General features: G+C 43.3%; 1 protein-coding gene across 3 annotated transcripts in view; it reads left to right on the top strand.

Annotated features, from left to right (window-relative positions):
• NRK (Nik related kinase) overlaps positions 1 to 25,695 on the top strand; it is a 95,785-nt gene that overhangs the window by 17,408 nt on the left and 52,682 nt on the right. For 2 of the 3 annotated variants that reach the window (XM_061357985.1, XM_061357984.1), the window contains exons 3-7: positions 15,215 to 15,271; positions 20,790 to 20,915; positions 21,684 to 21,794; positions 23,308 to 23,398; positions 25,473 to 25,603. In XM_061357985.1, the coding sequence (XP_061213969.1) occupies positions 15,215 to 15,271; positions 20,790 to 20,915; positions 21,684 to 21,794; positions 23,308 to 23,398; positions 25,473 to 25,603 (516 nt within the window). Of the gene's footprint in view, positions 1 to 15,214; positions 15,272 to 20,789; positions 20,916 to 21,667; positions 21,795 to 23,307; positions 23,399 to 25,472; positions 25,604 to 25,695 lie in introns of those variants that run through there. The other variant, XM_061357986.1, reaches the window with a different exon arrangement.

Here is a 25,695-nt window from a genome sequence, read left to right as displayed (position 1 = left end):
TTATTCTTGACTTTTTTTCTTGTCAAAAACCAAAGGAAGCTTTAGCAGGTAGAAGGTTGTTGCCTGGCCACAGAAACACGTTCTCGCATACGACTGCTGCACGGGCAAAACCACTACCTGGGCCCACCCTGGCTGTGGCCACCGTCTGCTGTCCCAGTTAGTGATAAACCCTGTCTTCTCACTGGATCACGAGATGTGAATATCAAGCTTACACCAGTCAGCTTTTTAATTGGTGTTGATTGCTGACTTTCCTAAACTCAATTATTTTAAAAAGAAGAAAAAGCTGGTAACAGAAATAAATGGAAATTTCCAAACAACTTAGCTTTAATCTCCCTCTTTGGTCTGAGCATTGTGAAACTGCATGGGCAGAAATGGAATTACGTGAAAGATCAGCACTTGAGGAAATGATGTCCAGTGTAGCTGGATCAGTGAACAGAAAACACCAAACAAACCCAGTGCAGGCCAGTGAGCATGTCCACACTTAACAAAATTGAGCTGGAAATAGATTTCTAATTAAAGCTGGAAATACATTTCTAGTTAAAGCTGGCCAAACCATGTGTGCAATGCATGTCTTTAAAAATTACTGTTTAGAACCTCATTTTTTCCAGTCCTTTGCACATGATGTCATTTGTTTTACCCATTCTAAGTGACTAGAAAATGCTACCAGTAGCATGCTGGTGCTTTCTGCTCACCTGGCACTAATTTGGTTGCAGAGTAAAAGGCAAATAGCCATCAGTGCTGGGGAGCCAATTGCTAAAGGTGGCTTAGTAATTAATTCAGAACCCCTTCTTGTTATGGTTATTTTCTTGTGCAAGCATGTCAAAAATACGCGTTTTCTGTGAGCCTCAGGGTTGCAAATGTGGAAACACTTTTGCGGTGTTAATGCTGACTCAAGGGAGTAGCCTACAAACACTTGAGAGATGGGTTTACCTATCAAGGTGAATTCTGAAGTTGTTTAATCTGGCTCTTGAGGAAAAACTAAATAGTAAAACTACCAAAATGCAATTGCTTGCGAATTTGTCCTTTCTTACCCCGTCCGCCAGCTCTGAACTCAACAGCCCCAATTGCTTTGTGGAGTCCTTTAAGATCTCTGCTAGCACATACACCTGTAGCCCTCGCTTGCTTCTTTGCCACCCCAGATCTGACACTTGAGCAACTGCTGCCTGTGCAGATATAAGCCCCTGGGGCAGGAAGCAGCTTGTGCTGCTGCTGGCTACAGATTGCTACGTGCTCCAGGGCTGGCCAGCTGGCAGGCAGTGTCAGGCAGGAAACCACTGAGCCCCCTCTGGAGCAATGGCATTTGTCTCCATCTCCAATTTTCACAAAGCACACAGGAATTAAAACACCTTTGGGACTTCTTTTTCTCTGTTTTGGTTAAAATGGGCTGAAAGGTTAAAACATCGTTGGATGCAAGGGCAGCGTGATCACATACTCCTTGTTTTCTTAAGAAACATGGCTAAGCTTCTGTCTTTGATAGCAGAGGCAAGCTTGCACTCCCTAATACCGTGTCCCTCCCTGTACCTAAAGGTTCAGAAACAGGAAGGCAATACAAAGCACTTGGGAGGTAGGTTTTCTGGTAGGGTGTTTTTGTATGCTCTTTGATTATAATTATTTTGTTAATGCACTTTTTTTGTAAATAGAGACCTTGTCATTTCACGTTCTGTTATTTAAACACATGCTGTAGAGTTTCAGCTGACCCTGCAAAATTTGTCTCTGGTGCGTAATTGCCAGATTTATCCTAAGGAGCAATGAGCTGTTGGTGGCGTGCTTTGACATCTGGATGTGAATGATGGAATATGCAAAGAAGCTGCAAAGGGAAGTTATTTTGAAACTTGTGGATGGTTAAACTTTTAGAGTCAGTTTTGAAGTGAGTATAATTAGAAGAAGATGTTAAGGCGGAGATGCTAGTTTTTAGAGCTTACATTATACATGTAAACCAGATTTCAAACACTTGCTACTCCACATTTCTCCAGCAAGCTGCTGGCATCAGCTGGATGCCTTGTGGAATGTTTAGGTTGTTTAGCTGTTTTGGTCTGCTTTTTTCTTGACAGCTGATTTGTGATGTGATGCAGCTGGCTGGACACTGTTAGTATTACAAGGTGAACAAGGTTCCGGGCTTAGAAAATGAGAACTGGGTTTCAGACTGAGTCACAAGAAGGGTTCTGGTGCAGCTTTATTGGTGCCTGAGGTTTCAGGGACTGGGTCAGTGGATTTCAGTCTTAGTTTTGAATATGTATATATGTGTTTGTGTGCATCTGCATGTACTTTGTCCATAGTGCCTTGGACCCCACTGTATTTGGTTCTGTACAAGTTTACAGAGGTGCCATTGCTGCCTGGGATAGCTTCGTGTACAACACCAACTGACAAACTGTCAGTGAGAGAAATCCAGTCAAACCTATATGCCTCTGAATGTAAATGTATGTGTAATCAGTCAGAATAACAAGTGTTCTCTACTTCCATCTGGCCTTCATCTGTAGCTTTACCAAGCAATTAATTCCAACAGGCAGTGAATGTTGGATACTAGTAGTAGTGCAGTTGCTTGTCAGATACTTTCACACAAGTGGACACTCTGCAATAAAGGTGAGGGCTAATTTCTTCTCTCGCACTGAGTCAAACCTGTGATGGGATCAGTGTGAGCACACCTTCTCCAACAGAGAAAGCATAGAATATGCATGTTTTTCAGTGGAAAACTTGGTGCAAAGTAGGAGTTGTTTTGTTTGATAAACTTGAGCTTTTATGGAACAAATTCTGATCCAGTAAATTCAACAGCAGAAATTCGTGTGGACTTCAGTGGAGCCAGAACTGCATGTAATAACTCAAGCATTATAGGAAACCATCAGTAGCTGTTGGTGGGAAGTCCTGCAGGGAGGCACTGGGAAGTATGGCCAGCAGTGCATCAGAGGAGGGCAGGGGGTCCCCAGCCTGTGCTGAGGCTCTATGTTTGTTTTACCCAAATGCCTGGTTCACTCTGTAGTGCACTGCTTCATCTTATGCTGTACAAAACCAACTTGGGCTGTTTAAGCAGGGGAAGGCAAGGAGGTGAGAGTTTTAAAACCTGGTAAAGCTGTTCAGTGGTTAATTATAGGAAACTCTTGGTACCTTTTGTGACCAGTTCTTCCAGTGGTTAGCTGCTGCATTTGCTTCATTCCTGCTGTTAATTATGCCAGTCTACACTGCTTAAGGCTCTGCAGTTCTTCAGCTCTGATGTGTTTTAGCCATTTTCTTTAAATTGTTCTGCAGGGTTTGTTCTGTTTTGTTTTGTTTGTTGCTTTAGTTTTTCCTCTCAAGACTTCACTGTTCATTTCTCTCTCTGCCGTGATTGACTTCAATCCCTACAAGTAATACAGCAAATTGGAAGATAAAGTGCTGAACCGTAACCGCTCGTAGCTGTTCAGGAACTATTACTGCACATCTGACCTATGCTTTGCTCAAGAGGAGAAGCTTTGCCAGCCAGGCTTCTGCTGTATGAGACTGATTAGTTCAGTTTAGGAAAAAATAACACCAAGGCTCTTCTCAAATTCAGATTTATTTTCTTTTTCTTCAGGAAAGAGAATTTGGAAGCACTGAATCCTCCTTAATTCAATTAGAAAAGTGAGGTATACTTTACTTTTAGAATAATTAGAAGGGGAGTCTGGTTTCATTTGGAGACCAGCTTAAAACTGAAAGCCTTTCCAAATGCTTAAGTAATTGTCTCTTGAGCTTTGTGGACCAGCTAGCCAATAGAATTTTGGAAGGAAATCGGAATTGACTGCTGCTGCGAGATCAGTGCCATGGAGTTCATCTCTTACAGAGCTCATTCAGAAGTCTGGAGACTGACGTATTTTCTCACAGACTAATTGTGTCCATTAACTCCCTTTTAATTTTTGGAGAGGCTGTGTCAAATAGAGCCAAATGAAAAGGCACTGAGAGCAGAGGCTCTTTTTTTCCTCAGTTTAATGTTCTGTGAAGACTTCTGTATGTGTGTGAACAATATGACCTTTTCCTTGGGCAAGCCTCAGATCTTCTGAACTCGGCAGTGGTGCTCTGTGGGGTTTTGACTTCATGATTCACCTGGGGTGAAGAGAGTTGTAGGGAAGATGTTTGCCTTGAAGTACTGAAGGAAACGTTGAGGAACCCATAGAGAAACCCAGTTAATGCCAGTTGTTATTATGGGTTGTCCTGTGGAGTGCCGTGTGTACTGTCTCACACAGTCCACCCGCAGAGAGGTATGTACCCACACGATATTGCAGTCTGCGTGAGAAAGTCACCAGCAGAACCGGAATGAAAAAGTAAATCACCTCTAAGGTTGTTGTAGCTCTCATGATCTAGGCTGGAACTTGCAGTCTGAGCTGTGTACCCTGCCTGCCTTTAAAAAAACCAAACCAAAACAACAAAAAACCAGCAGCACATTTTTAACCCCTGCAGAACCTTGTCCATGTTCTGCATTGCACATCAGAGAAAATTTAAATGTTACACTTATTGTTCACAAGAATGCTGAAGGGTTTTTAAAATTCAGTGATATAATTGCTAAGGGCATTCAAAGTTATGTTTTTGTGGGGTAGAAAGCTAATACAGCCTTTCATTATTAGCATGTGTCCTGGAAGGTTGCATTACTTAAAACATGACTCTCATAACATGTAATTGCTGACCTCCAGAGCTTTGTAGTGATGGTGAGCCAAAAATCCTTACTTTGAGGGATTCCTGCTCCTTAAGTCTGGCCACCCATCAGCTGGCCTCCTACAGTCCAACCCTCACTTCCTTTCAGCAAGATGGGGCTGGTGGGACACATTTAACTGCCTGTGACTTCATCCAGCAGAGATGTGCTGCGGATAGGTTTTCCCTGTATTCCTGTAAATGAATGCACGAGTCAGGCAGTGCCAATTCACTGGGGTGAAGGGATTTGTACTTCTCCTTAGGCTTAGCTTCTTGACGGACCCAGCTCTGCAGGGTGAGAGCCTTCCAGGGCTGAGGCTTTTTTCCTAAACTGTTTGTTTTCCCGGATGAACAGACTTTTGAAATGGCAGACCTTTGCTGTCATAAATCACTGCTGGGCTCCCCTAGTGCCGAGTGGGACTGGCTCTGTGCCAGTGGGCTGTTGCAAACCTCCTGCCCTCAGCGAGAGGAGCCACAGGGCTGCAAACGAAAAGGCCGCATCCCTGCTGCCGTGCATCCCTGCTGCCCTGCACTGGGCAGCCAGGCTCCATGCTGCTGGCTGCCACCAGCCCAGGCTTCCCCAAGGCAGAACATGGCTGGATGAAGAAAGCTGTCTGTGTCAGTGAAGCGTCTGCAGCCTTGGCAGGGGTAGCAAGCTGTGATGGGGTGTCTGAGGGTGGAAACCCAACAGAGTGTTTCAGCAGACATTAAGAAGTATGACATGCCAAAGCCCAGGGTGAATAGCAGGACTGTTGAAATTGTTATTTATGCAAATACTGAAATTTAGGCTCAAACCAGGTTTTATGTCCCAATAAATGGAGTGTAAGGAAAAGGGGATAACTGCACAGCCTGCTTTTCAGGCTCCTTCTCCTGTTCATTATGCTGCTGTTTGAATTGCTCTCTTGCTCCGTATATGGCCCCAAAACATTCCTTTTCTTTCCTTGCTTGGTAGCAGCTCCCATTCAGGGGCCATGTAGTTACCTCTGAAGTCAAGCACCTGGACTTTCTGAGCAAAGGAGAGCTTTAGTGTTTGTCTTCCTGAAGTATCTACAGATGCAAACCAGGCTGGGACAGACCACACTTGGTGAGAGTCTGGTCCTTCCCCAGGAGTACCTATGCCTTCAGTAGCCTGGTGTATCCCCAGCCAGTGCTGACCCCGACCACAGCGGCGGTGGCAGTCAGTGGCATTAGCTTCCCAAGCTGTGTCTGTGCTGTGTGCTGCAGCTCTCCATTTCCCACCGTCACCCACCAAGGATCTACCCTGTTTTTTTTACTTGCTCCAGGAGAAATGTTCTTGCTCTTCCTTCTTGCACATTGTTCACGTTGCTTAGAAACTTCAAATAGCAGGATAGTAGGGAATCTAAAGCATCATGTCTGCATGTCTGATCTAGATGAAGATGTCTCTGCTCATTGCAGAGGGATTGGACTAGATGACCTGTGAAGGTTTCTTCCAACCCAGACTATTCTGTGTTAGCTGAATATGGAGAAGCCACAGGAATAAGTACTTTCCTCCAAATGAGCCTGGAGCTGCAGATTACATGGGATGTTCCACTGCAGACACCACCCATTTCAAAACTCCTTTCTTCGTACTGTGATAAGCATCCTATTTTCAAATGTGCTTAGTGCTTTACTTGGTCTTGCTAATTGCAACATTAATGACCTCTTTGGGAGCAGATTTCAAAGTCCCAAAAGATCAGTCCCTAGCCCAGTCTTCTACAAGTACACAGTAGCCCTGAGTGGTTTGTGTTTTGCATAAGGATGGTAATCTGATCAACTGAACATACCAATATTGCAAAAATGTGGGTTCTCAAATACGTGTTTGCGAAAAGGTTTGACCTTGTTCCTTTGTTTCATTTTCTTTTCCCACTGGTCTGCAGTCAGACACAGACAAACATTAGACAAAGCAAACAATCTGTGTTTCCACTTGCACAATGGGAGGAAATAGGAACTGAAAGGATAAAAACAAAACAAAACAAAAAAAAAACCTGGACAGAAAAACTGCTTCTGGTGCCTCTTGGGTTTTGCAGTTCCTGAGGGCTGCGGTATTGACACTTGAAGTAGGGGTGAAAAAATGTCCTTTTCCTCCGGAGATCAAGATTGTTTGATCAGCTACCATTAAAATGAACCCCATCCATCTCTGTCTTCCAAGCAGTGAGGACTTGGGTAGGATTTTAAGTGGTTGATTGAAGTTATATGTTCTAATCTCTTATCTTGGCTAATCTGTTGCTATTTTAGTATATGGGAAGTCCTCCTATACCGCTGCCAATGTAGCTGTGTTCTGTAGCGAGTTACAGTGATATTTTTGTTTGCTTGTTTAAGCATGTGACACAAATTGGGGCCCTGAGAGAAAGTAGTGATTTTTATTTTTATTTTTTAACTTCTTACCCCTGAAATGTCTAGAACTCCATTTAAAAGAACTTTTTAAAGCTATTATTTTCACTTTGAGAGAAGAGGAAGATGCACTAGGAGGGGTAGAATGACCTGTTCTGCAGAGAAATACAGGAGTGATTCTTTCTAAGAAGGGAACTTGTTTTCACTGCATATTGAAGTCATCTTTGCTATAGAAATTTGGTAGCCTTTATAAAATTATCCTCTTTTTTTGTTGGAATGCAGTGTAATATTTTTGAATAATTCTTATTTCTTGGTAAGTAGTGTGTATATATATATATCAATATTTCTTCATTAGTGCAACATGCTTTGTCTTAAAGTGCATTCAGTGTTATTAATTAACTTTTGTTCTTTATGTATCTATGTGCAAACATGTTGGATTTGACTGTTAATGTTTTACAACCTGAGTTCTGGGGCATGCTAAATAGCGTTCAACTTCATAGTGTGGTCTGTACTGAAGCGATAAATCTTTGCTAACTTCTTGGAACATATCTAATTGTAGAGTGGGAATTAGCATATAGGAGAAAAAATCTCAGGAGCTCACTCTGATGCTGCAGTGCTGTGTGTTCTTCCTCTTGATAGCACAGTGTTAATGGCAGAGAAAGCTATACAGTTGCTGTTGAAAAAGGGTGTTTATGGAGGAGAGGGAAGGGGAAATCCATCAGCTGGCTGCGCTGCCCAAGTGTTTTTGGGTGAGACTGTCTGGAAGTTGGGTGCCAAATATGGGGGTAAAAGGGCAAATGTATTGCATTCACATGGTCAGCACTTAGGTAATGCAGCTGGGTTGTGGTTTTAGGGAAGTCCCTGCATCCTGTTCTGCTGGCATGTAAACAGTCATAAGGAATGGAGAGTGTGCTCCAGCTGGGAGACAGAGCTGGGGGGTACCCTAGAGGAGACCTGGAACAAGGCCCAGGCTTCCAAATCTCAGCATCTCAACAGTATCAAAAGGAGAGAAGATATGCTCTAGGGGAATACAATTCTTTGATTTACAGCCCCAAAATCCAACAGACATCCAGAGATGTTGTGACAGAAATGCCACTAAAACCTTATAATGGAAATCAAAGTCAGCTTTCTGCAGCCTGAGTTGCATGATTAAAAAGATAAAGCTGTAACCAAATTTATAGCTGCATTCCCACCTGGCTGGTGCTCACAAAAAAAGAGACTTTCTGAAACTGGTTATTATCTGCCCAAGGCTGTTGTGTGTTGTGGTGGGTTGGGGGTTTTGTGTTTGGAGCTTTTTCTAACTATCAGAATTGATGTAGATTACATGTCATAATTTACAATGAAATGGACCATTTCTGAAATCCAGTGCTAGTATTCAGTGCATGACTGATCCTGAGCTCTGTTTCAGACCATTAACTAACAAAAACAAGCTGTAAGCTTCCAAGCTCTTAATAAAGTCTTCCGTTATTTATTCCCATCCTAGTTCAAGTTTTGAATTACTGCTGTGCTTTTAGCTGAAGAGCTCCAGCCATGACTACAGTGGGTTGTCTCACATGATACCAGTTGCTGAGTCTTCCTGATGGAGCTGTCCTAGAAACTGTTTTCAGATGACATTATTCAGCACCAAAGTGGTACAGCCTCAGATGTGCTAACCCTGACTGCTTGTTTATATTAGTTGAGACCCCAGGGGACAGCAAGATGCCTGTTGTGTGCATCCATTGCTGTAAAACAGCAGCTGTGCTTTAACTGCAGTGCAAGAGCAGCCTATCTGCAGATTTTATGTTCTTGGGGTCCTCCTCGCTGCCATGCTAACCCATAAGCATGCCCTGGGGAGCACACCGCAACTGCATGGGATGCTGCTCTTGCCTGCCTTCAGTGTGAGCTGGTGTTCCCAGGCTGACTCTGGGTCTGGTGGTAGCAAATGTTGCTCTCCTCTTCTGAAGAGCTGGGTCTAAGTAGAAAAGGTGGAAAGGGAAACAGAAGGATCATGACTTTGTTAAGGTCATGTGGAATAGGACATAGGGTTTCCTGGATCCCTATGCAGAGCATTGTTCATTTGATGCAGTTTCTTAAAGGCTTTCCTTGTGTTACCAGGATGGAAAGGGTGGAGAGGAGAGGGGTAAAAGGGTGGGGTCCCATCCTTGAGGGCACAGGAGGCTGAGCTGGAAGTGTACCAGCAACCGCAGGGTCACACAGATGTACCCGAGATGGGCCCAAAGTTCATCAGTGGGTTTTGTACAGGAAACCTGCCTGCTGAAGTTCCCTTTCAGCAAGAGCCTGCAGCTGCGCCTTCACCTCTCTCCGAAAGGTCAGGTGGCCACAGCCTGCATGAGTTAGCCCATAATAAGTGCTTCTGGGTGAGAAAGTCCTCTACCTCCAACAGCCAGGTCTTGCTTTCAAATACAAATCGTCAATATCCAGAGAAGGTCTCAAGAGTTAAGTCTGTGGTATGTACCAGTTGTCTGGATTATACAGGCAGGCAGTGCTGTGAAGGGTCACCCATGAGTCTCATGGCCTTGTGCGGACAAGAGCTATTTGTGTCTGTGCACACCCTAAGTGCACTGCACATGTGTATGCCTGATGGCAGAGTGTGTTTGATGTGAAATTGCCCTCTGGGTGGTCACAAAGATGCAAACTGGCCATTGTCCAAGGCTTCTGGCATGTGGGAGGTATCTCAGCACATAGACACCTCACAGCCTTACCAAAAATGCTGCTTTTTAAGGGAGAGAGAAGTGAGGTTGTGCTTGTGGTTACAGACAGGACACGGACATAGTTAGGACTTCTGCATAGTCAAAGCTACCAGCTTCTTTCTGCCTTGCTATCCTGCAGCAGGCAGCCCCTGCCCTTCAAGTGCACTTTTTCCTGCTGTGGTTAAATGGGGACAGCTTCATCAGGCAGACCTAGAAACACGTGGACATTAATGAGCGCGTCTTGCCAAAAAGGAAGTGTGTGATGGGAATGCTGTGGGCTGCCTTGGCATAGTGCGCAGCACTGGAACAGGACAGCTGGGTTGTGTTGTCTGGACTTGCAGTTGTGCATTTCAAATCTGTCAGAGTGTAAAAGTGGGGAGAGAAGCTGATGGGAGCTTCTTGCTACCCTTAGGAAGAGAGGTCTGTGCAGGACCTGGGAAGGAAGCTGTAAAACCAAGCTCTCTGCATGTGACCCACAGCCTTACAATTTCAGGCATGTGTCACTGGGACTTTGGGTCTCTGGTTGTAATTGTGGCCCAAGCCAGGGACTGCCCCAAGTTTTTTTTGCACCTACCAGGAAAAGGTGTTGTATGTGAATGCAGTATTCTGTAAATACACTTAACTCATGTAAAGCCTCTTTATCAGCTAATCTCTTGACTGCTACTGCTGATACTCTTGTTTGATGTAGATAGAAAAATATGTCTTGACCCTAGTAGAGGGCATAGATAAGCAGTTCCTCTATCTAAGTGAGCTAACAAGGTGAATACACATCCAATAGAAATTACACTGGGCAGTCTGTCCTATTCCATGTCAGTCTCCTTGCAGAGATAATGCAGGGTTGCAGCTCATCAGAACTAGATCTTTGGTGTTAATCATCCTCTATAAATGTGGCTGCAATGAGCATGATGCAGGTTTGAAGGATCTGTATGCTGGCCCCAGGTTTGCTGGATGTTACTGTAGTGACTAACTGGCAGCTGCAGCAGAATCTTTATGCAAAAATACTCTCTGGAGGAGACGAGGAATTTAGCTGGACTCAAAACTAATGGGAGAATTCCTTCCAACTTGGATACCTCATCAAAATGTACTCAGGAACTTCAATTTTAGAAGTCATTGAGGTTCAGAATTGTTTGTGTCTAGGCTCTGTATGAGCTTGGTAGCTTTTAATGCTATGTTCTTGGGTAGGAATATGGGTGACTCGCAGGTGGCTGTTGGATGGTTTGGCCACATTCTCCAGAGTTGAAATCTGCTCTTAAACTGAGAATTTAGGTGAAGGATAAAACCTTTTATTAGGGAAATGGACCCAGGTCCATTCCTGCGCTCTGCCCAGTCCCTGAGGAAATGTACAACAGACGATCCTCAATCTGGAGAGGATGGGCAACAGTGGATTGCGCAGAGGACTTGGAGGGCAATGCCCCTTGTTCTTCCTTCCATTTTGGATTAAATCACAAAGGTTGAACTTCTGTATGTCTTATCACTGGAAGTAAGTGAATCTGTTGATCTCATTGATTTGGAAAGAGTTAAAACAGCCAGTTGCTTCTAGGGAAATCAAAACACCACCTTTTTCAAAACAATTCAATCATGCTCAACTTGGTGACTTCAATAGAAGGAGCAATGTGTGAGTTCCCATGAGCTCTGGCTAACCACTGAGATTTATTAATAAATGAAAAACGTGAGGGCTGGGCCCTTGAAACCTTCCCTTACTTAAGCACTAGTCTCAGTGTGTTACCAGAAAGCCCAGGGCTGGCTTCAGAATGTTTGCTGCTTTTAGAGATGTCAAGGAAAATGAACTCAAAACAGTTTGAAAAGGTTTGTGTGAAGAGGGTTGTGGGGTATTTTGTTGTTGTTGTTCTGAACTGCCAGCACAGTCACAGACTGTGCATTAAAGCAAGCGTAATGTGGAACACATTACCCTGCTCAGATCAGCTGCACAGGCTAATGGTTCTTCTCCATGTGAACACCCGTGTCCTCTGAAAGCTTCATCCCTCTTAGTGTGGAGTCTTGCTGTAGCACACTCACTTTTTGGGAGGGAGGTTCAGTAGGGTGCCAGTGTGAAGCCATTACTTACAGGGATTGCTGATGTTTGGGTCGGCTGTTGGGGGGCTTCGCTTCAGCCCATTTTTTCTTGTAACTGAAGAGACAGTGAAGTTCTGGGGAAGAGAAGGAATAACATTTAGGATGCTCCCAGGCCTCTCTGGTTATTTTGTCTCCGCTGCCTGAACCTTTTCCTTTGGCAGTATTTAAAGGAGAAGTTTTATTTGTGTCATTTGGATGATGTCAGAGGCAAGCAGAAATGATGGTGTGTGCTGTGCAAGTCTGCGTCATTGCTTGTGGCACACGTTAGCAGGTGCAGAGACTCCTGACACGTATTTCCATGTGATAACAGAGAATTTTTTGCTTTGGGAAAATGTGCAACTGTATTAAAAAGTAAATCTGCCAAGATGGTAGTAAAATCAGTATGTCATGGTGAGAATGGTTTTGTATAGATACACAGGTGTTGATACAATCTCCAAGATGCTTTTTTTTTTTTTGTACGCACTTTTAAATGACTTCATCCCTTTTAGATAACTGATGAAAGGCAGATGTAAATATATAGGTATGTTTACACCTTTCCATGAGGTTAATCTGCAGCCCTCTGCATTACCCTGCACAAAGCTGTGCTGGTGGGTGAAGGTGAGGTTCTTCAGCTTAATGCAACCAGGCAATGTGGAAGACCTTTCAAAAGATTTTATAACAGTTGTTGAAAATAAATGGAGTTGAGAGTTAGAGCTAACAGGAATGAGTTTTTACTGCTCCTTTTCTTTCTGCCTCTTGAGAAGGGTTCAGATTCTCTGATGGATTGATCTGCTCTCTGTATTGTTCCAGGATAAGGAGTCTGAAAGAACATAAGGGTGTGAAGTGCATGTAGTTAACAGAATTCACTGCCATGTAAAGGCTGCTTTACCCAGTCAGCATTTATTGCAGGTGAGCAGGGATGGTTGGCTGCAGCCCTGTGTGTTTCCCTCAGGCTAGCAGTAACCCTGCATAGTGTGAGGATGATGAGGCATTAAGACGAGGCACAGGGTGTGATCCTGCCCTCTCTGCACAGCCTAAGCTACTCTCATCCAGCAGTCATTACAGTTGCAGAGATGGGAGCTTTTAGGAATGCAGGAGCAGGATTGCATTGTGAATCTCAGTTAATGGGGGGACATTTGTTGTGGGTCATGTTCACCTTTGCACAAAACAAAAGGGCTTGCTGTTTTTCTTTGCTACTTTTCCAAACCCTTTTAGGGGGATTTAGTATTCTCATTTATAATGGTAAAAGTGAGTGAAAGCAGCAGGTTTGCATGCAGTGGCAATAACCTTGTCTGTAAAATAACAGATGCCTGTTATACAGAGGGACAGTTTGACCAGGTGTCATGATTTGAAGTCAAAACTGAATGTCAAGCCTTTGTCGTGTCCTTATTCTGATGAATATTCAATATCAAATGCAATGGTAGCCTCATACTGATGGATTTAGTTTTTCAGTAAAGCAGCACATCTCCATGCTTCAGTTTAATTATGAAAATCAGTGTTGGTTCTTGCTGACATACTCTGCAGCACAGAAGAAACTCATCGTTTTGATGGGTTGATTGCCTGCTAAGTGTGGTGGCCACAGACACGGAGGCATCAGTGTACTTGACTCCAGGCAAGCTCTGGAGGTATGTCAGGGTGACAGTATGTCTAATGTGACTGTATGTTGTGGAAGGCCCTCTCTCACTATATTGCCAAGACATTCAAAGCCTGGAAACATTTGCAAACAATGGCCTCCAACAAAGGAGCTGTGGCTGTGCAGAGGAAGCTCGCTAACGGGGATTGACGTCAACTGGGATGGATGCTGATCAAGCACTGGCACTCATCACTTCCCAGCTGCACTTGGCCATGGTCATGTGTGTCACTGGCCTGGGAAGCGTGTGTGCCATTTGTCTTCCTCATGAGGTCTGTGACAATGTCTGAATCCTATCATTCTAGTTTGTGAGAAAGAGCTTTGCAATCCCAGGAGTGTTTCCCCAGAAAGAGGATGCTTACAGATATACAAAGCCTCAGCAGGATTTAATTTTGTGTAAAAGAAAACATGACTGTGACATATTGCCTGAGAATGAGGAATCATTTTTCATTGATGCAAAATTGCTTAGTCTTAGAAATAACACTCGTAAGCAGTTTTGTGCAGATAGAACCTGGGTTTTAAAATGACATCAACAAGCTTTTAATTTTGCAGGTGTAAATTGCACCTGCAAATCATGTTGTCTGCACACTTCAGCATTTCATACTTGATTTCCTGATTTCCTATGGCTTGCTTAACTGATGTCAGTTATTTCAATGTACAGCTTTGCAAGCACTACTATTTCAGGAATAAAACTGCGGTCTCAAAGCTTCAAACCCATTTCTGAACATTTGATGGAAGTGAGGAGTTAGTATGGGTAGCCAACCACACTGTTCCTACAAATCTTTTGATACTACCCTCCAGTTTGAGATTAGTGGGGGTTATCATGGCAAAAGACTGCATCTCTTGAGCAACTTGATCTAACCAAGCCATGAACCTGCAATTTACAGCAAGATTCCTGGTTGTATTTCTAACATACATTCTTGTGAATCACATTTTGACAGTCTCTATATGAAGTTTACTCTTTTAATAGCTTCATTTTCTATTACCTTCCTTTTCCTAGCTGTGTTTCAAAAAAAAACCTACCCACTTACCTACTCTAAAATTAATATCTGTTGCTTAATAATGCCCATGGGGTGTTGGCATTTCACTAATGAAGTGTGTATGGATGTAGGCACGCAGGCAGTCAAAGCCCTGTGAGCGTTCTTCGCCACCACCACCACAGAAGATTACATTTGAGAATACAAAGCCTCTGCATGCTTTTCTGGGAGATAGCTGAGATACAGTTAACTCAGCTGCAGTGAGAATTTTGAAAACTAAGCATTTAAAAAAGGCTTTACATTTATTTTTTATTTCCTCTCTTTTATAAAAACAGTCCATACAGCTCAAAGGTTCTTGGCAGCCGCAGACAGGCTGCCAGATTGATGTACTGAAACCTGGCTTTCTCTCTACCCTGAGGTGAGCCACAACACGTAGGATGGGAAGGCAGGGACAGTGCCAGCTACCCAGCACCTTGCTTCCCCAGCACACAGAAGCCCTGGATTGCAGTACAAGGTTGTTCTGATTGGGTCTTCCTGGGACTGGGCTGTGATATCCTAGAAGAGGAGGCTTGAGAGGTGGCAGCATCTGTTGAACAGGAGTTGGATGGAGAGCCATAAACTCATGCCATGTTGTGCTCTGACAGCAGAGATCTCCCAGCATTGCTGCTTGCTTTGTGCTAAAGGGGGAAGTTCAACCCTGCAAAGGATAGCTTTAGAGCATGGTAAAGATACAGATCTGATAACACATCACGCAACTTCACTTTGGTGGTTTTGTATCACTGAAAGGTTGTTGAGACATGATTGAAAGCAAGTACTGCAGCCGAGCTGTTATATGCTTAATTTGTCACTGTATACATAATTTGCATACGTGTTTTACTTACAGGCTTGTGTTATTTTAACAGGGTCGCCATGTGAAGACTGGGCAGCTAGCAGCAATCAAAGTGATGAATGTTACCGAGGTGAGCACAAACCCAGTAATAAAAAAGTTGTCATCAAGGTATAAGGAAAAATAAATAATCAGCTTGTGAGAAGGTGGATAGCTTATTAAAGATGATCTAGTGGTATAAATTATGGTTTCTGAGCACCAGTTTGTGTTTTGTAAAGTACTGAGAGGTGGTAAAACAACCAGATTTTTCAATTGTATGTAAAATAACCAGATTTTTCAATTGTACCTGATCACTGATGGCAAAGCAATAGGGGAATGCATTGCTGTATATTTTGATGGTCTATAATAGCAAAGAGAGCTCTCTTCCTGCGTATTTCTAGTTGTTTATCTGTTTCCAGAGATAGCAAGTAGAAGATTTCCTGTAACTCTGCACTGCCCCTGCTGTGTTTCATCACATCCTCTCCCCTTCCGTGCCACCCATTCCTCAGAGCAGCTACCCTGACAGCTAGCAAGCAGGAACATGTTAGAAATGTAAAAGCAGCCCTTTTTTTATTGTTATTTAACAGATGAGAGGATGAGGCAGTTTAATTGGCACTGTCGCTGCTCGCATTTAAAAGTAGTGTCAGTGCTGGAGCAGGATGTTGAAGAAGTTGCCAAGTATCGATTTTTGTTTCTTCTTTTAAGAGCACAGCCAGTAGCAAAGCAGTTTGTTCCTTGAGACATTTGAAGCCCAGAAAAGTTGGGGGCACTCCCTGCATCCTCTTTTCACATTTACTAGAAGTCTGTGTTTTCTACAATGCAGCTGTCTCACTGAAGACCATTCTGTCACTCTGGCAGCGTAGGTATGGAGTGCAAAACTCCAGGATAAAGTTAGCCCTCTTGCAGTGCTCTGAAATAAAAACCATGGCCAAGTCTGCCAGTGGTGCCCCTATATGTGCTGTTTTGGACGAGCACAAGCAAGCCTTGCCTGCATTGTTCTGTATGTCTTTTGATTGCCTTGGAAGACAGCAGAACAAGTTGATGGCTCTGTGGGCCTTGTCCAGTAGAGCAGTCCAGGACAGTTCTTTCTGGTGTAGGAATCCAGTCCTGAGCAGGAAGTTGTCTGAATGGTACATTGGTTATTTGTACTTAAAAGCATACTGCAGTGCTTTGGCAAAGCATGTCTAAGGGCTGGTTTGGCTGTGGCTGCTACCTTGTCAAATGCACGTGTAGTTGCATTGCCAGGTTTGCTCTCTGGGCACAGAGGATGTTTTTTTAAATGAGTGCTACATGAGGTTGGTGGGATTTTTGCATTTAGCTCTGCAGGTACATGTATCAGCAGGTGCTTTGGCTTTTAAAAATGGCATTCACCAAACAGGAGGCTGCTGGATTTTAGCAGGTGAGGAGCTGGGGTTTGAGTCGTAGAGATCCTTGAGATCAGAGCACCTGCAAGCTTTGGCAGAGGAGCTGACAGAACAGGTCCTGGCGCAGGCTCAGAAGCGATCAGAGGTTCTGTATGGACTGCTTTCATGCTTTGCTGGGTCAGTCAGCAGTGTGTGAGGGCTGGCCAGAGATGACACCTGTGGGCAGAGGATGGGATTGAACAAGGGTATCTCGTATGCTAAGGGTCTTCTGAGCTCCTTTCTTGCTACTTGAGTATTCCACAGTGGGTTTTTCTCCTCCAGCATCATGCTTTCATCACTAGAAGTCTTTCAGCTAAAACATTTCATCATAACTGGTACATTTCTGCCAAAAGATTTTGTTTCACCAATTCTTCTTTCAGCAAGAAATCATTTCATCAGAAATTTCCTGACCAGCTCCAGCTGTGATTGTTCAGCTCAAAGATCTGGGGCACACCAAGAGCTAAGCAAACTTGCTTTTCACTGTCATAAGCTGCAGCCCTGGGCTGGTTTCCTAAGAGGAGCAGCAGGTTGCTGTGGTCACTGCAGGATTCTCTGGACATCTGTCAGGAAGTGCTGCCATGTGGTGTTACAGGGAGAGTGGGGAGCACTTCGAAATGGTTGAGGGGGAGCTGGAGTCAACCTATGCTCACGTGCCTCTCCACACAGGCACTGCTTCCTGTTCTCTGATGGTGCCAAGCAAACAAAGTGCTTACAAAGTGGTTGGATTCTTGCTGCTTTTCTCTTCAGCTATTGGTGCAGGTGATCAAAGAGCTGCTCTGCATCAGGTCATTCTCTCTCTGTCCTTGTGTTCAGTTTCCACGTACCAGAATAATAGCTAAATGAGAAAATTTTCATTAGAACTGCCCTAATACTAAGGGGTCTCTTGGTGAAGTGTTTGTCAGCTAATGATCTTGTTTCCATTCGAGGTCAGAGGCATGTGCTTTCTAGCTTCTTAATGTCATTGCAGATAGACCACATCTTCAAAACCAGCCTTTGATCGTGAAACTGTCATCTTTGTGCATGCAGCCATCTGTGCCCAGAAATGCATTGGTTTGTGAAAGCAAACAGCTTTTTGCACCTGCACATCTATGAGCTTGTTTCCTTTTCTAAAGCACATGATTCATGAACAGGTTTCTGGGCCCCAGGGAGGTGTGGCTGATGGTAACACTGACAAGAGGGGGTATCCTGAGCATGTGCACTGAAAAGTCAAGGGTGCTTGTGTCCCCAGTCACCCTGCTTGAAGGATGTACGTAGTACTGAGACTCAGCAAGTCCAGGTTCAGTTCTTGGCCCATGGGACAGAATGGCTCACATTTACTCTTCTGCCTCGGTTTCTCCATGTAAAATAGAGATTTTTTGGTTTTTTTTTTTTTCAAAACTCACTTGAGCACTGGGCAGACAGAAGTACTTTTTGCCTTGCTTTCTTGTACAGCCCTTTACCTTACAGACTGATTGGTATTTGAAGTCACATCTCTTGTCTCTGGAGGATGCAGGTGTTTGGCTTGGAGGGTTTCTGCTGAGCAGTGGTGGCGCTCAACAGGGAAGGCCCCTGTCCAGTCTAAGCAGTGTCTTCCCAAGGCACTCATGCTGTATCTGAGCAGCATACAGCAGTGTGTGAATACAGGTAACTGCCTCTACGGGCAAGGATGGGCAAGGGAAGAAGAGGCAGGGGCAGGAAGGGAGCAGGTGGCGACTTCCTGGGTAAATAGATAAGGACACAAGATAAAGCAGGAATTAGATCATCTTGCAGGTAATGGTAAAGGAGTATTATACATGTGCAGTTGCTCTGCTCTTGGCAGTGCATGTGGAGGAGCCTACCTGGTATTCCAGCAGTGTTCACAAACAGGCACATGCTTTTCTTTGTTTTAAAAACATGGATGCAACATTGCCAAGTAATAGAAAGTATTCGGGTAAGAGCTGTGCCAGCACAGTCCCAACATCCAGTAAAATAACTGGGCAAAGAATAAGAGCGGAAAAAGAGGCAACAGCTATGAGGAAGTGGTTGAAATCTGCCAGCTCCCCAAGGGGAACTTTGTGAAAGCTGCAGGCTGGTGCTGAGGGCATAGCAGGGAAGCTTTTCAATCAGGCCTGCAAAGTTCCTGCAGGTGGGCAGAGTTAAGGAAAACCCCAAAATCCTAAGGTCTGAAGAGACATTAAATAATCTGGGGTAAGGCCTTTACCAAAGACGAACGTTGCCTCTCTGCATGTATGGGTGCCCTAGCAGAGGGAGTGTGCAGGATGCCAGAGGGACACCAGAAACTCGTATCAGTGACAGGACTCTTGTGGTCAGGTCCAGGATGTTGGTTCCCATGTCCTTCCTCTTTGCCTCCTTCTCCTCATGAAAGGTGTTTCTACTCTTTGATGTGTGCTATCTGGGGTCCTGAAGGAACTAGACCCTTGTTTTCCCACACAGAAAGCATCAGCACAGGCTCTCACATCCCTTTTGATTATACCCTGGCCCTGTGCGAAGAGAAATGGGATCTTGCTTGTGAAGGATTTCCTGCATGCTGTCTGGGAGTCAGCTCTCTTTCCTCTTGGAGACTCCAGGTGCTGCATCAGGCTCCTTCTTATCCTCTCTAAGTCAGACAACATCCAGGGCTGTATCAAGCCAAGAGTTAAGGGTCCTTCTTTCTCCTAAATTGCAAAAAACCTGAAATATCTAGTGTAATGTGTGCAGCTGTAGAGCCTATGTTCAACAAAGGGGCTGTTCTGAAACCTGAAATAGCTCATTTTTCTTCAAATGGAGTTGTTTTACATTTCCCATTTCCTAAAGCTTAAGAAAATTAGGCTTTAGTCTGGTAACATGTCTCCTGTAGATTGGTGTTACCTGGAGAAAACTTGCTGGTCCCTTCTGTTCTGGTCAGAATGATTTTTGTGTGGTCTTATTTAAGATGCATCATATGCATATGTTTGAGGGAATTTGGCTTCCACCTGTCAGGCCTTAATGTTCTGCTACAGGTAGAAAGGACTAAGCAGCTCGTTTTGTAAGAGTCTGTTGTGATGGTTAAAGGAATGCCTCGATGGCAAAGCTACTGGAAAATAATGGAAAGTGCAGAAAAATGTCCTGTGGGGCTGAGCTGTTCTTGCTGTCTCTGTTTTTCCCTTCAGCGGGTAAGTGCTGACTGGGATGTTTCACAGCAAGGTGAATTCATTTTCAACTTTGTCATACTCCTTTTAACTATCCAAGGACATCTTGCAGCACTGCTTATTTCCTATTAAAGCAGATGAGACAGCAAAATCTGTATGTGTTTCACCAGGTATTGTGCACCCTTTCTCTGGTGGGAACACAGCAAACAGCCTAGGTCTGGGAGGACCTCTTCAGATCAGGCAGTTCTCCCTGAGAAAAGGGCATTTCCTCTAACATAATTATTGAAACTTGTGATTTCATTAGTTGTCCTGTTGTGCACAGTGCTGTGCTGGGTAGAAGAGAACATCAGCCCTGAAGAGACTGAAAGAAAGACAGTGGGAAAGCAGGGCTAGCTAGTGCCTGGAAGGAGATGTCTAGGGGTGTGCTAGCCCCAAACAGACCAGAGACTTAACTGATGGCATGATGTTAGGAATGAGGGAAAACCTTGATTGTCCAGTAGCGTCACAGCTGTAAGGAAGGAGCAGATCCTAACCCCGTGCTAGCTGTGGAGTTTGATTTGTGGTGAGTTGCCTCCTTTTTGGCTTCGGTTTCCTCCTAGCAAGACCCTCCACAGGTCTGGGAAGACAAATTGGCTGATGCGTTCACTAAGTGCTTTTCCAAGTGTTTAAATAATGGAGTGTTAGGAATACTTTTGTTTGAATCTGGTTAATTTCTCTAAGACTAAATTACTACATACAGAAACCACAAATGGGAAGTAATAGGTCCTATCTAAGCCCCCTGAGGAGACAGTGTGCGATTGTTATACCTGAATAGGTCAAACCTTAGCAGTTCATTGTTTAACCCTATGGATCAGGGTGATTCATTCATCAGTTTGGGCCTGTCCTTCAGTTACAGTCTCGTAATCACAGGATAACCCAGGTTGGAGGGAGCCTCAGGGGGTCTCTGTTCCAATCTCCTGCTCAAAGCAGGGTTAGCCGTGGGACCAAACCAGGTTGCTCAGAGCTGGCTCCAGCTGGGTGTTGGAAGCCTCCAAAGACAGGGGTGGCCCTGCAGCTCTGGGCAGCCCTGGAGCTCAGTGATCTCTGGCCACCTAAAAGAGCCTTCTGCTCTCTTTTGCTACAGAATGAAGAGGAGGAAATCAAGCTGGAGATAAACATGCTAAAAAAGTACTCCCATCACCGGAATATTGCCACATATTATGGCGCATTTGTAAAGAAAAGTCCTGCAGGCCAAGATGATCAGCTCTGGGTAAGTGTTTAGTGTCATTTCTGTTCATGAGATTTACAGCTCCTTTTTTTAGAGCTCCAGCATGCTTGGCTGTGGCTCTGCCTCAGTGAAACTCTGAAGTCATGGTTCTGAAGAATAGCATAAAACAGAAAAATTGCTCCTCCCAAAACATCTTCCACCCCCTATGATTTCCTTTGAGGATGGACATCAAGATACTTGTGACTTGTGCTGTCATTCTGATTTGTTACTTGAGCTGGTTTGTTTTTTTTCTTTCTTCAAATTAAGCGTTTCTGTAATTTGTTTATTTTTAATAAAAGTGCAAAAGAGCTTGTCCTCATCCCCCCTCTCCTTTTGCTTGTTCCTCTCCTTTCTTCAGTTGGAAAATAAAAAGGGAACAGAGGAATTGGTAATAAAACAGAAGAAAAATAAATTCTCCGTTTTTTTTGGCTGCAAGATTTTTGAAGCTCTGCAGCAAAATGAGACATTTCAGATGTTGAACACATTCCCATGTTGCTCAGTGCTGTTAGCTCGTGGGCTTCTGATTGTGTAGTTTCTGAAGAAAATAGAAGTACCCATAATCCACAATAGGAGGGAGCACTGCTGAGGCTTTTTATTTACTCAGTGATGTGTGTGATTCAGGAAATGAGATTTTATGTCACTTGGCATCTGGAAAGGTCGCGTGTAGCTTGCCACACCTTGATTGTGGTGGGGTGGGTGTTTGCACATAGTTTCTCTGCTGGCATCCTGTCAGTGCTCTGGTAAAGGTGTATTAGGTTTGTCTTTCTGCAGTTGGTGATGGAGTACTGTGGTGCGGGCTCTGTTACTGACCTGGTCAAGAAGACTAAAGGGAACTGTTTCAAGGAAGACTGGATCGCGTACATCTGCAGAGAGGTTCTCAGGGTGAGTTGTGCCAAGAGAGCTTCGCTCATTTGCAACAAAAAGGCCTTTCCAAGCCTTTGGTTGCTAATGTAGGTCACTAGTGAGCTTTACTGTTTAAAGGTTTTGATCCATGGGGCTCATGGGCTGCAGTCCTTGAGTTTAGAAGAGCCTGAAAAGCCAGCATGATGGCTGCTTGGCATCCCATATTATTGTAGTTAATCCCATTTTCTGCATGAAGTACAGAAAACTCCTGTTTCCTGTGGCAAGTAGCCATCTCCTGAAAGTCCAGATTCCATGCATCTAGAAAAGTAAGTTTTCTGTTTTCAATAAGTCTGTCCTCCACATCAGGAGATTTTACAGCACATTTCCTCAGCTATTCATGCTGTGTAAGATCTTTAAGATCTTTCTATTCCTAGTTCCTTTACCTGCACACACTCGGGGACTTCTTTTCCACACTATTAAAAGCAATGTTGACTAAACAGCATTCCGGAATCTTAAAGGTGGCCCTGCTGGGGTAGTATTCCCCAAGGCAATTCTTCGGCTGTATTTCGTTCTATGCAGGCGTGTGTTTTTTTCTTTTATCTTTTTGTTTTGTTTTGTCCTGGAAGCTACAGAGGATAAAACAATTCCCAAGTGTAATCTAGTGAACTAGACTGGAAAAAAAATGATGCTGGAACCTGTCATTCTGAATTCAAAACCCATTACAGAGTTACTGATCCATCTTCCTTGTAATGGAGTTTTATTTCTTTTCTAAATAATGGTAAGATAAATGTGTATTCTGGGAGCTGGAATTCAAATGGCATGTCAAAGTAATGCTTGAATAGGGGCCAGTCTTGCTTCTGGAGCAGAGCTTCTGAGAAGTATGCTCAGTAGAGAACATTGGCCATCTTACAAGGATTTGGCATTAGAATGAAGATTAATATAACTATAGCTGGAAAGCATAGAGAGAGCTTCTGCAAAGGAAATAAAAACCTTAATGTTCTGGTCAGGTTGCTCTTCATTTTGTGGCTGTAATATCTGTACCAAAGCAACTGATGCTAAAAACACTTGGTTTACACTCATCAAATATTAACTGACTGAAAACAATACTTGCTGCATTCAAAAAGAGGAATTTTGAACTTTCTGTGGTCCATTTACCATTGAACACAGTCTCGCTGAATGCAGAATTCAAGCCACTTGGCCAGACAGCTGCTGTTTATCATTTTCATACAGAGCATTCTGTGTTGCTCTTTTCCTCTTTTGTTTGCTTTTAACACATGATATAGAGGCAACCCTTGATTCTGAAGCAGAAGTTTAAAATATTGGTAGCTTGTTCTCTTCACACTTGACTTCAGACATGCTCAACTACTGTCAGGCCTGTGACTAAAGAACCAAACTTGCAGTTGCTGTCCTCTCTCCTCCTCGAAACTGGTGTCTTCATGTTGCAAATAACATATGAAGGACTTTCCCTATGAATAAAGTCTGACAAAAGTGTAAAAAGGCAACAATGTCAAATGAGAGGAAATAAAATAAGGAAAGTCTGTTTTTCCTTTAGGGCTTGGCACATCTTCATGCTCACCATGTCATCCATCGAGACATTAAAGGACAGAACGTCCTTCTCACAGAAAATGCAGAAGTAAAACTGGGTAAGTTTTGTTAAATGTGTGCTAGAAACCTGTTTGTAAGTTTTGAAGATTTTCCATCTCGTTTCAGAAAGAGCCTCAGTAACATAAGAGCAACAAATATGTCAAGTAGCATTAGTGCTTGTATTTAAAAGGTGGCTGTCATGTAGAAAGAACTGCAGATGTGACATGCTTTGCAAGGATGTCACTCTCGCTCTTTGGGGAATACAGCTACTTCTGGGCAGTCAAACACAGAACCTGTCTAGTAAGTCACAGTACCATCAGGCGTTCACAGCATATCCCGGTGTGCAGAGACTTCCAGAATAAAAGTTAGGGGAATAATTTATGCTAATCTATTTCTCTAAGGAAAGTAGTCTTAGAGGTTTTCATAAATTGACAATAGATGAGATTACTCATATGTGAGGGCTATCACTGAGGAGAAGCTCTTACTAATAGTAATCTTTCAAAAATGTTGGTGAGTTTGCTCATTTCCTTTTCTAGCTGCGACATGTCAGTGTGGACAACTTCTGACTTCCTAAGATTAAATTCAAGTACATATCTCTTTTGAGGAGGGGATGTCTTCCATGTTTTGGGGAAACATCACAGAGAATGAATGGCAGTGATTTAAAGGAGCAGTCTCAAGGAGAGCAATTCTCTCATTTGGGATGAACTTCATGTTTCCTGTCTCTTTAATTAGCAGAATTCATTGTAGAGTTGGAGAACAAAAATAATAAACATGGCCTGTGGGTGGGGTAGGATGTTTGGCTGGAGCAAGAAAAAATGATTACTTTAAATCTCATTATGGTTTAACCTTATGATGAAATTCTGGCTTCATTGAAGTCAAAGGGAGTTTTGCTATTGTATTAAATGATGGCAGGATTTTGCTTGTAATCTCTAAAAGATATGTAGTAGTTTCCAACTGTTCCTTCTTAAAACTGAGAAGATGGGGCTTGGAGGTTTGTGTGTGTTTGATCTTTTATAGTAACTAGTCCTACCATTCTTCACATGATTGACAAGAAGGTTAGATCTTTCTATCTCTGGGTAGAGATGAAACAGATTTACTAAGTACAACAATAAAGGAAAAAAAAAAAAAAAAAGAAAAAAAGGTTGTTTTCAGAGAGATTTAACTTATGTGTGTTAAAGAAGCTAGAAACCCAAGAGGTCCTCAGCCCAGTTCTGCTCCAGTGTAGTTATGCACACTTCCCATCGGAAGCACAGAGCGTGTGATAATTCCAAAGGTCAGCTCTAACTGTTGGAGCAGGTTTGCTAAACAGGCACATTAAATTACATTAGTACAAATGGTTGTGGTTTGCAGATGATCTGCAGTGAGGTGAGAAAATCTTGATGATAACCATAGGGCTGTCTCCTTTCAATCCTTTCTTTTGTCTGTTATTTTGTCTTCTGTGAATAGCATTCAGGTTCTGTGCCCAGTGGATCCAATTAGTGTATCTTGGAGGTTTATTCAAAGAAAAAATACAATCACATAATTATTGGTTGCATGGGCCTTTCTGCAAATTGAACAAAACCATTTTGCTGTACAATCCTGTTGAACATAACACCCTTTGCAGCACAAAGAGCACCACAGAATTCTCATTATGAGTCTAAGAATAAACTAGTATACTCTCCAGTTTGTTCTAAAGTAGCATATGATTGTAGGGACAGAGTTAGTCCAAACACCTCAAAATGAAGTGAGATGATAGTTTTCTCTAGCTCTCACAAGTAGCCATACTAGGCACCTACAAATTTACGTTGTCAGTAGATACTGCTTTTCAGATATTAAAGATCTTGAGTCCTACTCAATGTATGTTTAGATTAAACATAAATTATTCTGTGACGTCTTCCTAGAGCAATTCATGTGTGCTGCAACCTGCCTGGCAAATTTAGCATTATCTTTATTCATAAAAAAGAGGGGGGGGAAAAGCCAGGGATGGGGGGGGCAATTAAATTTCGACTATTGGACAAGGTGTACTGAGGAACTCAGATTTGTTATGTATTGTGGCCTAAAGGTTTGATATTCTAAATAGTATGACAGTAACCAAGCAAATACTTTGCCACATGGATACAACTGTGTATTAATTTCTTCTGTTTGGCTTCTCAGTGGATTTTGGCGTAAGTGCTCAACTGGACAGGACTATTGGGAGAAGAAACACATTTATTGGCACACCGTACTGGATGGCGCCTGAGGTCATTGCTTGCGAGGAGAACCCAGACTCTACATATGATTACAGAGTAAGTATTACAACTCCACATGAAGCAGCAAAATGTGCAAGTTAATCCTGAAATGCTGCTCAGCTACTGCATCTGAAAAGTTCAAACTTCCC

This window comes from Neopsephotus bourkii, unplaced genomic scaffold (genome assembly GCF_033783945.1).
Source record: "Neopsephotus bourkii isolate Nb327-2 ecotype Australia unplaced genomic scaffold, CSIRO-AGI_Nbou_v1 NB_936, whole genome shotgun sequence".
Lineage (NCBI taxonomy): Eukaryota > Metazoa > Chordata > Aves > Psittaciformes > Psittacidae > Neopsephotus > Neopsephotus bourkii.
Note: the sequence above shows the minus strand (reverse complement) of the source record. Positions and strands in the feature narration are given on the sequence as shown.